Source organism: Girardinichthys multiradiatus, chromosome 4 (genome assembly GCF_021462225.1).
Source record: "Girardinichthys multiradiatus isolate DD_20200921_A chromosome 4, DD_fGirMul_XY1, whole genome shotgun sequence".
Taxonomy (NCBI): domain Eukaryota; kingdom Metazoa; phylum Chordata; class Actinopteri; order Cyprinodontiformes; family Goodeidae; genus Girardinichthys; species Girardinichthys multiradiatus.
This window is the reverse complement of record NC_061797.1, coordinates 24,186,892-24,203,335: the sequence shown is the minus strand read 5'-3', so window position 1 is coordinate 24,203,335 and position 16,444 is coordinate 24,186,892. Positions and strand designations below refer to the sequence as shown.

Sequence of the window (16,444 nt, the reverse complement as noted above, 5' to 3'; positions counted from 1 at the left end):
TTCCTCTTGTAGATGGTTACAAACAGTGGCTTCTCTATGAACTGCTGCAAAACTGTAATCCATATCTTGCTTCACGGCTCACAGTGGTTACAGCATGGAGACTGTACCTTCATCTTATCTTCCAGTTGTGCATGGTGCAGTGAGTTATGTTAAGGATCTGCAGAGAAGATGGGGTAGAAATGGCTTATTATGCTAAATGAAAGTTTAAGAAGTCTGTTGGTGAGAAAATTAAATGATTTGAAAGCATATGCATCGTGTTAGATTAAGGAATATAACTGGGTTTACTGTAAGGAATGAGAGTTTAACATTTAACAAATTAGGAAAAAGGGCTAAAAAATGTTTTACATATATCTTAATATGTTTCCTTTGTGGTGGTGTGTGTGACTGTGCATTTTTAGTATTCTGGAACTGACTCAATCGCCACGTGTGTAAACCCTAATTCGTGTCAACGCATTACCATTTGGTGCCTTCCTATTTCCATTTGAACCCTGTAAACATTTAACATGCACCTAAACAATGATGATGAATGAAGATTTTATTTGAGTGTTCTTAAGTATGTTGATGAATTAAGGTGATAAATGGTCATACAAATGCTCATATCTCATGCAGTCCTTGATAAAATGGTACATTTTATCTAATAACTTTGTGTTACATTCTTTTTCCATTTCTGGTCGTGCTAGTCCCTGTTTAGGCCCATTGACGCTTCTGTAACCTGGCAGGGTATTAACTCTGATCACAGCAGAATAAGTCAGCTGCTGTTGGTTCTTAGAGTCATGACCTCATTTCCTAACAGCAGACTATAAGGAGATAATAGAAAATTACATTAAATTTGACCCCCCCCCCCAAAGACCCCCCAACCTCCCAAGCCCCCGTACCCCCCCCCCCCCTACCTGGGATAAAGCTTCAAGCTTCTTCCTGCTTAGTAGGTGGTCCCATGTGGGGACAACAGGAAGGAGACCCTCTAGATCTGTTGCACAAGTTAACAACAACATGAGCCGTGGAGCAGATAATAACACATTAAAATGTGGAGATGATTTGGACAATATAATTTTATACTTGCTATTTTAATTTTCACGAACAGTATTAAATGTTTCTGATAGAAATGTAAATTCATATAACTGTGAAAACAACTCTATGAACTCATACAACAACAGAAGTTGTCTATTGTGTTTAATATGCATTTAAATAGATGTTCTGTTGTTATATGTTAGAATATAAGACAATCTTCAAAATGATGTGCAGAGTCTAAGGTTAACAAGTTAAATATATATTCACACAGCTTACTTTAGACTGTGTTTATCACCTGTGAAGCAAATCTTTAAGTGAGAAACTGTCACTGAGGAGAGTCCTTGACGATGATTGGCCAATGAGGGAGGGGACATTTATCGCTGATAAATATGAAGCTTCATGGTCTTCTCTGACAAATCATCAATAGCCAGGAACCTGTAGCAGGCACACTTGAATGCTCCCACCCACAGACATTTTACAGAAGTAAAAAGTTCCTTTTTCATTTTACTGGCAAACAACAACGAGGCCTCGTTCAGTTTGATTTTGCCTGACCAAGCTGCAGGCCTCTGAGCACAGCTAAGGTCACAAGCTCCTGCTATACAATAAGGGACATTTTTTTGGGGTTGGTTTTCGTTGAGTGAGAGGAAATTTTGAAACATTGTGCAATGGTGCCACAAAAGTTTTGAAAGGTTGTGAGAGGGTTTTTGCCAGCAAAGTGTCTCAGAGTCGGTTTGTTGGAGAAGAGGTCTCCATGTTGCATTCATACAGAATGGAGAGCTACCTCATCCCTCCTGTAAGTATATTTTATTTCTTTAATTTTATTGAAACCTTCAGGAGACTTAGGGTGTGACAGCTGAAGCAGTTCTGGTGCGGTCTGACTTCAACGAGCATTAAAAAAGTAAAAGAAAAAATATATTTCATAGACTAGAGAATGGATGATAGATTTCTTTTTCATATAAGATGACTTTTTGTGGTCTCTGCTTCAAGTTGAGTGAAAGACACGAATTGTAAGAGTCTTTTATACTACAGGCGACATGAAAACGAAACTCTAAAGTTCTCGAGAGTTTCAGAACTGCAGAGACAAGAAAAGAAAAAAAAGACTTTATCACAAGAAACATTGTCTGATCTCATTTAAAGCGTGGGGAACTTTATTGATTAGGTGAAGATTTTATAAAAACGAAGTGTTGTTGAATTCACTTTAAGGACTTATAAGTGTTAGAACATGTTGGGTTACAGCACAAAACAGCATTACAGTTTTTTTCACATGTTTTTGAATATTTTTTCTTTTTATTTATTCTTTCAGCACACAGAAGAAATGTACGAGTCTGACATCTACAGACATCAAATTACAGAATATTATAACCCATATGTACTAGATGCTGACATCCCAGCAGGTAAGTTTTATTTCAACATAAACTTTGAGTTGAAAGCAGTAATTTTCCATTCAAACTGACAAAAAAAAATCCTCTACAACTGAAACAAATGAATATTATATGTATTAAGTAAATTATATACCTTTTATAAAACTAATCCAATGAAGTTTGATGGTTTCCAATAAATAGCTCGGTTTTTTTTATAAAGTATTCCTTTTCTTTTTTATTTTATTAAGTTTTTCATCCAGACCTTTTTTTATCATAAGTCCATGACCCAATGTGGCAACACAAACCCTTCTGGTTCACTGTACATAAAAAGAAAGCAGCGTGTGCAGCTGGAGCGGACCACATTAGGGTGTATGGAAACACAGGAAACAGATGCCTTTTCTTTCGGCCGCTACATCTACAGACATAGAACAACTTTTGCCCCTTGGGGTTTTGTTAATACATGAGCGAGTGCTTTACTTTCTCTTGAAATCAACTGTTTTGAATGTTGCACTAAAACAACTGAAATTGGGTGTAAGTAGGAGGTCGTTTATGGTAAAAAGGTCTGATATTGGTTTCTGAGAAAGTTTATAAATTATCCTATAAGGCAGCATAAGGTAAAGAAAAATGTCTAGTTGGATACTATTAAAGCAAATGAGGGGCTTTAAGTTTTTTGTTTCGGAAATGTAGGTAAATGCAAATAGTTTGTATTTTATTGGTTTAGAAAAACTTGTTTGTGTTGAGGCACCCTCTTTCTGTTTTTAAATTTGTTCCAGTCCAAACATAGAAGCATAAGAAAGGTCCAAACTCAAAAATATTTTGCACATTTACAGTAGAGGTAGCACTATGAATTAGCAGGGCGCAGTGACGTTTTGTTGCTTCTGATGGGGTATTTTTAAACGTGCTCAGTCCTACATCTGCATAAGTGTCTCCGCTTTATTAACTTTTGTCGAGGACATTTGTTTGTGTGTAGGTGTAACTCAGAATTAGTATCCGGGGGTTAATGTCTATAAGAATACAGGCTGAAAATGTTGAGAACCACATGATTGAAACAGTGCGAAATAGCAAAGACATCTGCTGCCATCATCATAATTTTTTTTCCCTTCGCTTTTGTGTAGATCACTGGGACTACCATTCGCACCCCCACGTTCACCCTGTTGAGTTTGAAAACCTGCAAGAGAGCAACTTCACAGAGCTGCAGAGCGTCCAAGCTCTCCATCCGACTGGCCTCATACGGCACGACCCCCTGCGGTATGAAGCAGAGAACCTGCTCGACCCGAACCTAGCCGCACATTCACATGTGTTGCAGCAACCAGTGAGTTTTCCTGTCAGCAGTGTGAGCAACACATTTTGTTTGTGTTGTTGTCAGTACCAACTATGAAGTGACTCTTTTTAAAGTGATGACAACTGAAGAAAGATTTTCTCACAAGGGTGAGTTAGACTGATCATAATATTAACTTGCCACAGCTCACTCTGTGGGATGGCAAAGAAATCATCAGAAAACAGAGAGCTTCAGCTTGATAAAAACTTTCTCCTAATACCCCTAAACAACCATGCATTTTTTAGTTCAGACTTTGGATTAAAATCCGATGAAAAAAAAAAAGATTTGAGAGTCCGTTCTCAGGACTCGTAGCTAAAATCAGGAAGTGAATCTTCGTGTTACAGAAAAACACTTCAATTTTAGTCTTCTTACAGTTTTTAATCAGTTTAAAAACAGTGTTTTCTCTGAATAGACCCTGTTGACTCTGCTAGGCTAATTTAAAGTCACATCTGTCTGCTTCAGCCTCCATTTGTGAGCCAGTGAGGTAGAACAGAGGCCTCTGGTTTTTGGACAATGTTTATGCTCAGCATTTCCGACTGTATCGACAGTCTGAAACCATTTTACTTCTGCGCTGTGTGGTTGCAGCATTTCACAAGCTACTTTTCACTCACGTTTAACAAATGCTTAAGTAAAACAATCCTGCACTATATTTGTGTGGCACAATATACTACAAAGATCACTCTTTATATCTGAGTTAGGATATCATAACTGGAAATATGAAAGAATTTAAAAAACCATTTGCAAAGAGGTTAGACCAAATGCAAACTTTCAGTTCATTTTGTAGGTATCCCTCGAAATCCAAAGAATTTTTTTTTCCGTGTTTGATGTGTTTGCATCAGGGGGAGGTGAAAATGAGAGGTGTCACTGCATCAATACAAATGTCATCCAAAAATACAATGGGAAGTCTATTGTGCCACTGCAGGGGCCGTTGTCCACCTTTAACAGTTTTATTTTGTCTTTACCAGAATGTTATTAATAGATTGAGAAGCTTTACCCAGCCATGCACACAGATACCGATGCATACACACATCACAGCTCATGCAGAGAAGAGTGTGTGCCAAACTCTTTCACTCACAGACATAATAGAAACCCAACACAGTTGGTATTTTTGTCTGTTTTTTGGGGGTATGGTGTGAAATACTGTCTGTTAAAAAGTGATGTGTATCTTACCAGCCTGAACACAGGCAGGAAAATCTATACATTTTTTTATATATCAGACATTACTATATTTTCAAAGAACCTTGACAAAAACATGCAAAAACTATGCTAGAGTAAAATTATTCTTTTATATCTTCGATTCTCATCTGTAAACCTTACAAATCAGCTGGTTACAGTCATTTTTGCAACAGTTTAAGCACTTTTCACATATCAGTTAGAGGCCTGCAGTCAAAGTTAAACCCATGTTGGTTTAAAGTAAGATATACTGCAAGTCCTAAACTGGAAACAGTCATTTTCTTAAAGTTAAACTTCCAGATTCTGGGATAATCTAACATTTCCTCTACTTTACAGGTATTGGAGAGTGACTTGAAATGTGTTTAACAGAAACTGGCCTAAATTAGATTAGGAATTTAAAATGTGGTTTTCCAATTTTTATTTAATTTGCTTAGGAATGTGAATTATTTCGTCCTCTGTGCCTCCTGCTTAAACATTATGACTATAGGTAGACATTTAACGGTATGAGGGGCATGATATCTGTTAGTGCTGGTTGATGCATGCTGGTTCTGGAGCAACTAATGCCACAATCCGGATATCATTTGTTGTGTAACAGGAAGATATTTCTTATTTAGGAAAGACAATGCAACTAACAGATATTACAACAGCATGGCTTCTTAGAAAGGCAAACTGGATTATGGCTGTTTTCATAAAAATACTTTTGAACTGCTACCTTTGGGGAGATTATGCATATTCTATAATATTCAACCTTTTAATAGTTTTTGTCAGACTCAATGAACTTGATTTCCTCTACTAGTTCACTAGTCTGATAGTAATGGTAGCAGGAACTGTTTAGTTCCACTATGGAGTTTTTTTTTTTATGGCAAATGAGTTCACAATTGAATTATACTGATGTTTGACACTTTGATTCACACATAGGTAGCTTTCTTCCCTCGAGCTGTATATCCACCTCGTGTAACCCCACGCAGCTCTGATGATGAGGAGCATGGAGGAAGGAGTCCGCCCCTCGAAGTATCAGATGAAGAGTGCTTGAGAGATCGAGTCCCTTACGTCACATCAGGAGAGCTAGGTAAGGATCCATATTACCTTTTCGTACTAATGTACTGTACACAGTAAGATGAACTAACAAAGCTGTTTATTAGTGCTGATAGTCCGCAAACCAGAATTGGCATATACACTCCTAAAATAGCAAATTTGAGTCACTACCACCCCTCTCTCTGTACAAAAGCAGATTAAATGGGACATTTTCCATACATTAAGGGGGAAATTCCCCGATATTAAAGTGTGTCTATGTAAACTGCATTCCAGGCTTTGGATTCTCAAAGACCACCGCTATTTGTGACATGCAGATTGCATAGAAGGAATACAACTATGTTAAATTGGGGGTCAATCAGATGCAAAAGAATATTTAATGAAAAATTATATAATACTCTACGGTCGGATTTATGCCTTGGGGGCCGAGTAAAGCAGCAGCCCCCTAACGGAAACTAAAGAACCTTTTTCATTTACAAAGCAAAAATTAAGAAAAGGCATAATCACAGTCAGGAAGGCACAAATGTATGCTTTTTCTTTATGACAAAACATACCAAATGAACACAGTACATATTATTCTAGACTATGTGCTATAATTTCACTATGTGATTACTACTGAACTTCAGTAAAGATCTTTTGCTTTTTTACCCAGTGAATAAAATTAATTCATTTTCACTGTCTTTTACGAGGTGCCGACGGCACATTTAAACATCTACATAAATTATTTTTGTTGAAACACCTTTCTCCAATGTCGAGCAATTATAGTTGAATCTTGCCAGGAACCTTAGTTCCCAATATTTTCTTTGTCTCTTTGAACACCTCTCAACCTGCTGTGCTTGTGGCTGAAGCAAGGGCAACTACGAGCTGTTGAAAAATAAGTTCAGATTGTTCACCTCTGCTGAATTCGATGTGTTTGCATCTACATGCCTGTATTTAGTGCAATCTGCTATATGGAAGATTCACTAAACATACTTATAAACCACTTTTCACTTAAACCACTTTTACATCGGGAATAAGTGCCTTGCCCAGACAGAAAACGACATGTGGCTTGGAAGAGAGATGAAATCAAATGCACAACTTTCCAATCGCAAGACGACTACTCATCCTATTGAGCAAGTCCTTGGTGCATAAATAGAAAGCAAGTGGACTTATCTTGTTTTTCTGAGGACGTGTCATCTCTCATTAAGACTACTGTTTTGGAAGTATCAGGCTTATATATTGCAGTCAGAACAATTACACTAATAAGATCATTAAAGTCCATCGCTTAATTACCCTTTAACTTAAAAGCCTGATATTTCCTACCCATGCTTAGAACTGAAGACGTCTTTGGGATAGGAGGTGAAACATCTTTATGAAACAAGATAAGTTGTCCAATTGCCTTCTATTTAAACACTTAGTATTGTCATGTCCTTGGTGGCTGAGAATTTACACCAATTTTAGCTACATTGGCTTTTGAACGCATTGCAGAAATGAAGCAGGTGATGTGCACAGCAGCTGTGCAAACAATGGAGCAAATAGCACAGTGTTGTGAACTTACATCGGCCAGTCATTCTGATGGCATTTTGAGGTTTTTCAGACATCAGGAGTTTTGCTGCATTATTGCCATTTACGATCAGCCAAGTGATAAAATGTTTTTGTTGATATTAAACACCACTCAACATACTAAGAAAGGGAGAGGGCAAAGTTGTTAAAGTTGTCTTTCTGGATTAAAAAAAAGGTTTTGTCGTGTAGTTTAGTCAGCTGTGTGTTCTGCTGAGAGCAAAGTTTTTAGAATGAACTATTGGTTGCACAACTGCTTTTAACACTGCTGGTTTTGCATGTTTAATGGTGGTGGGCCAGACGTATAGTATATGAGCATATGTTGTGCAGTGTTTAAAGGATGCATGCGTGTACTGAGCTATGGAGCAATGGACGTTTGTTCATCCGGGAATGACACCGTCTGAAGAGATGCTTTAATGTTAGAAAGTTTGGGGGGTAATTTGTTCTATTTTTTCTATTCTGTATAAATGTGACTGTCACCTGTTTGTTTAATTGTGGTTAACTCCACTACTCTGTCATAGAAACACATATATGCTCTCCCTCTTTGTTTTTATGTGAGCTTATTTGAGTCAGCTGAGCCTCTCTTGTGTCTGTCAACAAGGTTTTGGTCTAGCTATATGAGCATTTTTTTTTCTTATCTCAGCACATTTATTAGCTCTTCAGTTTTATTTGTGTTTAAATTTGCACTTATAGCATTGAGTTTTTTTAAATATAGTGGTGGCAGTTTTGATCTAAGCTTGTCGAACAGACAAAAGAAAAAGGGGGTGGTGTGGGTATTGATGATTAAAAATGTGAAGAGATGTGTCATTGACACATGTGCTTTGTGACTCCAGGCCTCTTCATAAACACCGCTTTATTTTCTGGTATTCAAACAAAAGATTTTGAGTTCTAATGATGTAACACCATGTTTTTCTCAAAGGTAACAAAAAAAAGATTCGTCTGTACCAGTTCCTGTTGGACCTTCTAAGAAACGGAGACATGAAGGACAGTATCTGGTGGGTGGACAGAGACAAGGGGACCTTTCAGTTTTCGTCTAAACACAAGGAGGCTCTTGCACACCGCTGGGGAATCCAGAAGGGAAACCGGAAAAAAATGACATATCAGAAGATGGCTCGTGCCTTGCGCAATTACGGCAAAACAGGCGAGGTGAAAAAAATTAAGAAGAAGCTCACGTACCAGTTCAGCGACGAGGTGTTGGGAAAGAGTCATCTGGAGAGAAAATCTTACATTTAGGCTGTAAATATTTTCTAGTATACCTGTAGCTACATTGTTGAACCTGGTGATCAGTTAGATAGCGTTATAGAAATGAAAAAGATGATATTGTACAGTACCAGTCTTCCCAAGAGCATGGTACATATTTTAGTCATCATGCTTTCATGGTCTCTAGGCTCATTCTTTGAGAAAATATGCAGGGAAACCACTTGGTGAGTTATAAAAGGTCATTAAGGTGCAAAACTCAGTAAAAAACATCAAATAAGAAGCATACAAAGTATCGCTTTAATAGAATAAAAACCTATTATTAAATGTAACAAATGGGAGTGATTTGTAAGTGAAGTATTTGAAAAAAGAAACAAAATTAATAAATTAATACAACTTCATAAGCAAAGGCAACCAAAGCTATTAAAAATATAATTGTTTTCCTTTTATTTCCTTCATATTTCCTGTAATCCATTTTTTTCTGTATCTGCAATTTTATTTAAAAGACTTAATAGATTTGCCCAGACGTTTTTGAAGACTATTATTGAAGACTCTGTAGCGAATTTGCTCATCTTTAAACAGTTATTCTGTCTTTCTTTACCTGTCTGAATGTTTTTAGGCTGTAGATTTATACATCAATATGAGAAGGCTCAATTTGAGTAGCATAAGGCCCTCAGTCCTCACATCTCGTTGAGCCTTGCCCATTTTCTCCACTGTGTTTGACACAAGTTCTCTTATTTGTGTACATTTTCTGTGTTAATGTCGCCTCTTTATATAAGCAGGCTAATATTTAAACAGCCTGGAGGCAAAGATGTGATTAAGTAGAAAAACATCTTCTGTGTTTAGGTAATATATATATATATATATATATATATATATATATATTGTGCCTTCTTATACCATAAATTGTACAAACTGTATGGCTGAGAATTGCTCGTAAAGAATAAATTGTGCATTAATTAATGTGTGTTGTGCCATTTGCAGAGATTATTTGGAGGTAACTTTAACACACATCAGAATTAAAACAAAAAATAAAAGTACAAGAGATATACAAACTGTGAAGTTAAAGAATGTTGGGTTTACATATGAAGTTTATAATCTTTCATTATATCTTAAAGATAAATGCTCAACTTTTAGGAACTTTGAGGTTAATGGAGGCCTGAGGGGGTGAAGTGTCTTGTCACACGATGGTTCATATAACTGAATCCTGACCAACTGCAGGCATTTGCGATCTGCTTATGACTGGTGTGAGGACTCTGCAGTGATACAACTGGTTTGTTCATGTCAATCTTCACACATACAAATTGAATGTCATTGTCCAGTTATTGTCTATCTATTAAGGAAAGTGTTTTGTTTATTATATATTAAAAGACAGAGTAGGTTTTGCTTTATTTATTCATCTGAAGATATTTTGTTTATTTCTCTACAGTTGCACCACCTTTGCTGCAGAAAAATAGAATGAAAGTTTTACAGCTTTATTTGCTGCACATTTAAAACCGGTTTTAAAGACATAAATCACTGTGGTTTAATGACAATATTAAAGAACTCAAAAGAAATTATCAAAAAGAGAAACCAGTTTTGTTAACATGTGCAGTAAAGTATGTACATATAAACTGTCCATAGGCTTCTGAAGACCCAACAGCTCCCCACAATGGTCAGCTTGTGTCCATAAGTACCAGATGGGAGGACTGATTATGACATGACTCAACAAAATACAATCTACTGAGCTGATATGCTGATTCATCTTACGTTACACATTTTAAAAGCGTGTTTAACATGTATACCGTGCTGTGCAAAAATTTTAAAGCAGCTCTAATTTCTTTACATTTTCTTTCCTTTCATGCAGCTATTTCAAAGTTGTGTGGGTTCTTTAAGCTTTCTGATATTGTGTTCTGTGTTCCTTAATACATAAGCATAAGGACAATGCTTATGTATTTGGTTTGAAAAACCTCACACAGGACCTGAGAGATCCATAATCCTTCAGGTGATTTTTTTCTGTATGTCAAGTTTTCTGCTATAAGCTCATTGGGAATCACCTTGATGATGCTCAAAGCCTGTTTTGTCTGTCAAATTATATTATAGGCCTTTAGGAGCCTTTTATGCCTCAGTCATTAAAGCTTATAGTTATGTGACTCAACCAACAAAAAATAGTCCTCTTAGAAATTGATATGTACTGAACTAAAACTGTGCAATAGAGCAGTTTAAAGTTCAAAAAGCGTTTTTCCATTCTCTTTCTTGGACCAGTTCGGTTTACATGCCTTCAAACTTTGGTGTTTTGTTGTGGACCGACACACGTTTCCACCTGTTTTAGGAACCAAGCATAACTCATCAACAGTGGGCGTCTCACAGCGTGGGGAAAAAGCATGGTAGTAAGACAGCGGAGCTTGCTGAGCTGCACTCAATGTTCATTTTAATTTTAAAGAGAGCGTTCACTACAGTTAATATGAAAAAGGAGACAGCGACTCCGTGCAAGAACAATGGTATGTAAAATGTTTTTATTTGCACATTTTCAGAACCCATGAGTGTAATGGAAACAAGTACCGTAAATTCTGGATTAAGCTGCTACTTTTTTCACACACTTTGAACACTGCGGTCAATACAACAGTGCGACTAATGCATGTTGTTTTTCATGCTGCCAAAAAGATTTTGCCTGGTAACAGTAGATCAATCAAATTGATGAGTAGCTCAAAGAGGTCCCATGAACTTGTTCGATAAATCAAGAGCACTTTCACAATTCAATTACCGGTATTGTAAATCAGTCATTTATATTCACCCTCATCAACATGGAAAATCACCAACGGGTTTCAAATGGCTGGACTGCGAGATGAAGAGGACCGGGTGCGCTCAAATGAGAGCGTCAATGAAGAGAGTGATGAGATCCTGAGGCTGTTCAATTCAGACACTGAACAACAGGACTTTGAAGGTTTCAGTGCGCAGGAAGTAGATGAAGTAGGCGATCAATGACTTTTGACCTGGTAGGCTGCAGTGTATATCAGTTAGGAGATATTGGAAAGTTGTTCGTGCACTGTTCAGTGAAAAAGCATAAGCAACGAAATTTCTGTGTTACTGATGACGTACGTATATTTAAAGGTAGCCGTGTTAGCCACTGTTCGAAAAAAAGCATTTGCAATATGCATTTGTTTATATTACCACACGGATGAAGTTAACAGTTAAAAATTCCTCACGTGTTATATCTTTCTGTGTAAATCATATTACAACATGGGACACCCGCAGCTTAATATCCGGTGCAGCCTGTACAAGTACAACATTGGTTTTCTTTCTAAAATTAGAGCATGCTTTTAATCAGGTGCACTATGTAATCCGGAATTTACGGTAGTTATATAATACATGTTTAGCGTGGTTTTGCAAATATATAAAATTTTATACTGTACATTCTTCATCTTCACTGCTGTACTTGTTCCTTGTATTATCTGCAGCGTCAATGCACCTATGGGTGATATTATGGTTCATGCAGAAGAAACGTACATATTTCAGTGCCCGAGTTGAACCAACGTTTGTGCTCTGGAACCTCTTGTCTTTCACTGGTTCGAAATTACGTTCAGGAACCAGAATGGGCTCTGAACTGCTTTGGTGGAAAAAGCTTTAAAAAAATTTAACTGTGACAAACAAAGCTGAATGAGGACCCATGTTTATGTTGACGCCACACACAATGAAGAGGGTGGTAAGAAAGACAAAAAAACATCTTAGTGTCAAATAGCTCTGGCAATTTTTTCTAGTAAAAATAAGCCATGCATAGTTCTTTGGAAGCCAAGTAAAAAGAAATGACTCTCACCATTAGAGGTGTAGAGATAGATGTGTTTGTACCAAACAGTTTCAGTATAGCCCTTTCAGTTCAGCATGCACCTGTACCAAAGTAATGTAGCATACCTGACACTGTCGGGGTCTGGGTTGTGTGTGTGTGTGTGCTTTTAACAATGTTTCATTTCTCAGATGATGCTGGAGTTCTCAGGTGTGCTGGGTGACAGGTGCAACCAATCTGCTGATTGCTTGGAGGTGTACTTAAGCAGGAGGCTGCCAGCAATTCAGTGCCAGAGTGTTTGCCTTCAGTGGTACAAGCTCCACCCACAACTAAATCTTTGCTATGTGCTATGCTATTAGTAACCTTTGTTTGTGCTCCTTTGCTGGTTGTTTTACCTGAACCTTCGAATAACTTTTGTTGATGCCTGACTTCGCTCTTAGCATTGTTTTGCTGTTTTGGGATTTTCGTCTTCTGGAGAAAGGTCTCCTATTTTTGTGGATTAAGATCCAAGATTCCTGTTTACTTCGTCTGGACAACAACCAGCTGGCAGCTTCCTGTTTTCTCCATCATCTGGACCAAGACATAAGCGTACCCTGTCCACCATCCAACGCAAGTACCTTCACCTTGAACCTCTTTTTGTACTCATCTAGTTCACTTAAACAGCACCAGAGAAACCTTCTGAAACACTCCTGTGTCGTGAGCTTCGACCCCAAATCCCTCAACCCCTGGCGGTTAGACTACTCCTACATAGTAAGCGTATCCTCAATTACAATAGTTGTTTTTCTCTAGTTCAGTCCTATTATAGTTCCTTGTCTCCCCAGCCATTTCCTTTTCTTTCTGTACAGTTAGCGATCTGCCCGTACCAGTTCCAGAACATTTCACATTAATTCTTGTTTAAGAAAACAAATCTCCTTCATAATCTTGTCTCCTCTTCAGAGTGTTTTCTGCTTGTGGGTCAGAACTATCACGAGTAAAATGACAGACACAGACAGAACCTTTAATGTGGGAATTATTCAACTTTAAACAACTACCACTGAAGCCTGAGAGAACAATAAGGTTTCTTACTTAGCGATGATGGAGAAAGTGAGGTGAACCACACGAAAGCCCTTATCTCGGTGTTTTTCAACAGTGATCAGTTGCATAACTCTCAACTACTAAATTACCTTAAATGACTTTAGGCTGAATGTAAACATGACTGGTGTAGGGAAAAGTCCAAATCCAGCTCCCTATAGTGTTCAATCAGCCTCAGGTGTCATGTGAGGCTTTATCAACAGCAGACATACAGTATGACCACATACCAATACTGTCAGAGGAGTCACTGTGACAACAAGGGCTTTCCCAACAGGTTTGCTTATATGGTGCATTCAAGTACAACTGGGACACTGGATTGTTACAATACTTACAATTACAATACTGACCTATTTTTTTGTTTTGTTATTGTGCTGTGTAATACATCTATTTATCATTTGTTTAAAATCAAACCAGATCTCCAGTCAGCTCTATTCTGGCCCTTCTTGATCATATTGATTAAAATCTAAATTGTCAGAAACTGTAAACTGTTTTCATTCACTATAGAGTACAAGAAAACAATATACTTTTTTTTTTTTTCTTCATTGAAACATAATGAAAAACTATGACTTTAAAACTGAGGTACATTATTTTTGTGTATTGTTACACTAATGGCTACTAGATATTTACCCACCTCTGTAGTAGAATATTGTCCAGTCCAGCTGAGTGTTTCAGCATTACATGTCCACAAAGTGCTGTACATATGCAAATGATGTGAACAATCAAAGAAAAGAAAACATTTTAAAAGTTAAAAATAGAGACCAACCTGTGCCTAGGGCTACAGCAAATAAATATATTTTCATAAGATTCTTAAATTCAAAGAGAAGAGGCCTGTCTGACATGCAAGGGCAGCTCATTCTACAACTCTGGAGCAGCTAGAATGAAAACATCACCTCTAAGTTTGCGCTTGGTTTTAGGCACATTAAGGAGCTGCTGGTTTATGGGGCCATTTCAATGCCTCAATCTTGCGAGCATAAATGAGACCTGCGCGATCAGGCGGTTATACACTGCTCAAAAAAATAAAGAGAAGACTCAAATAACACATCCTAGATCTGAATGAATGAAATAATCTCATTGAATACTTTGTTCTGTACAAAGTTGAATGTGCTGACAACAAAATCACACAAAAATCATCAATGGAAATCTAATTTATTAACCATTGGAGGCCTGGATTTGGAGTCACACACAAAATTAAAGTGGAAAAACACACAACAGGCTGATCCAACTTTGATGTTATGTCCTTAAAACAAGTCAAAATGAGGCTCAGTATTGTGAGTGGCCTCCACGTTCCTGTATGACCTCCCTACAATGCCTGGAATGCTCCTGATGAGATGGCGAATGGTCTCCTGAGGGATCTTCTCCCAGACCTGGACTAAAGCATCCGCCAACTCCTGGACAGTCTGTGGTGCAACGTGACATTGGTGGATGGAGCGAGACATGATGTCCCAGATGTGTTCAATCGGATTCAGGTCTGGGGAACGGGCGGGCCAGTCCATAGCTTCAATGTCTTCATCTTGCAGGAACTGCTGACACACTCCAGCCACATGAGGTCTAGCATTGTCCTGCATTAGGAGGAACCCAGGGCCAACCGCACCAGCATATGGTCTCACAAGGGGTCTGAGGATCTCATCTCGGTACCTAATGGCAGTCAGGTTACCTCTGGCGAGCACATGGAGGGCCATGCAGCCCTCCAAAGAAATGCCACCCCACACCATTACTGACCCACTGCCAAACCGGTCATGCTGAAGGATGTTGCAGGCAGCAGATCGCTCTCCACGGTGTCTCCAGACTCTTTCACGTCTGTCACATGTGCTCAGTGTGAACCTGCTTTCATCTATGAAGAGCACAGGGCGCCAGTGGCAAATTTGCCAATCCTGGTGTTCTCTGGAAAATGCCAAGCGTCCTGCACGGTGTTGAGCTGCGAGCACAACCCCCATTTGTGGACGTCGGGCCCTCATACCATCCTCATGGAGTTGGTTTCTAACCGTTTGTGCAGACACATGCACATTTGTGGCCTGCTGGAGGTCATTTTGCAGGGCTCTGGCAGTGCTCCTCCTGTTCCTCCTTGCACAAAGGCAGAGGTAGTGGTCCTGCTGCTGGGTTGTTCCCCTCCTACGCCCTCCTCCACGTCTCCTGGTGTACTGGTCTGTCTCCTGGTAGCGCCTCCAGGCTCTGGACACTAAGCTGGCAGACACAGCAAACCTTCTTGCCACAGCTCTCATTGATGTGCCATCCTGGATGAGCTGCACTACCTGAGCCACTTGTGTGGGTTGTAGAGTCCATCTCATTCTACCATGAGTGTGAAAGCAGCACCAACATTCAAAAGTGACCAAAACATCAGCCAGAAAGCATTGGTACTGAGAAGTGGTCTGTGGTCCCCACCTGCAGAACCACTCCTTTATTGAGTGTGTCTTGCTAATCACCAAAGATTTCCCCCTGTTGTCTATTTCATTTGAACAACAACATGTGAAATTGATTGTCAATCAGTGTTGCTTCCTAAGTGGACAGTTTGTGTCATCAACACATTTGAACAGTGAGTCTACAGAGAAACCCTTTGTCTTTTTGTAAGGGAGATAAATCTGGGAGTCATCTGCACAGCAGTGAAAAGAAACTCCATGTTTTCTTGAAAATATAGCCAAGGGGAGCAGTTATAGAGAACAAAATACTTTAATCTGCAATTAAAAGTTTACAACTGAGCTTCAGCTTAAATTAATGGCATCATACAGATAGAGAACAAAGTCAAAAAGAAACATGGAAACTAAAAACCACCTTCTAATTGTATTAGAGGTAGATGGTGACATAGTGCAACACAGAACAAAACCTTCTCTTAAATTCTTTGGTCTAATTATAACAACTGTGTTATGTCCTTCCCCACGCTCTCAAGGCCTATCATTCAGCTGAGGTGGTGTGGAAAGGATGGTCGAAATATAGCTCAAGGTCAGACATGACTAGGGTGGAGTGGTGGGAGCCAGGTCATTGCTCTGATCA

General features: G+C 38.5%; 1 protein-coding gene across 1 annotated transcript; it reads left to right on the top strand.

The window, feature by feature from the left end:
* Positions 1-1,410: 1,410 nt before the first annotated feature.
* Positions 1,411-9,591, top strand: spi1b (Spi-1 proto-oncogene b). The gene is made up of 5 exons (XM_047363948.1): positions 1,411-1,801; positions 2,312-2,402; positions 3,485-3,681; positions 5,779-5,929; positions 8,351-9,591. Exons 1-5 carry the CDS (start codon positions 1,760-1,762, stop codon positions 8,662-8,664), a joined length of 795 nt encoding a protein of 264 aa, XP_047219904.1. The 5' UTR covers positions 1,411-1,759; the 3' UTR covers positions 8,665-9,591.
* Positions 9,592-16,444: the final 6,853 nt, after the last annotated feature.

Bases quoted from the DNA above. Each gene is read 5' to 3' on its own strand.
- spi1b (XM_047363948.1), top strand. From the start codon at position 1,760: ATGTTGCATTCATACAGAATGGAGAGCTACCTCATCCCTCCT. The intron at 1,802-2,311 runs GTAAGTATATTT...TTATTCTTTCAG, and splicing joins AGAGCTACCTCATCCCTCCT to CACACAGAAGAAATGTACGA. The intron at 3,682-5,778 runs GTGAGTTTTCCT...ATTCACACATAG, and splicing joins CACATGTGTTGCAGCAACCA to GTAGCTTTCTTCCCTCGAGC.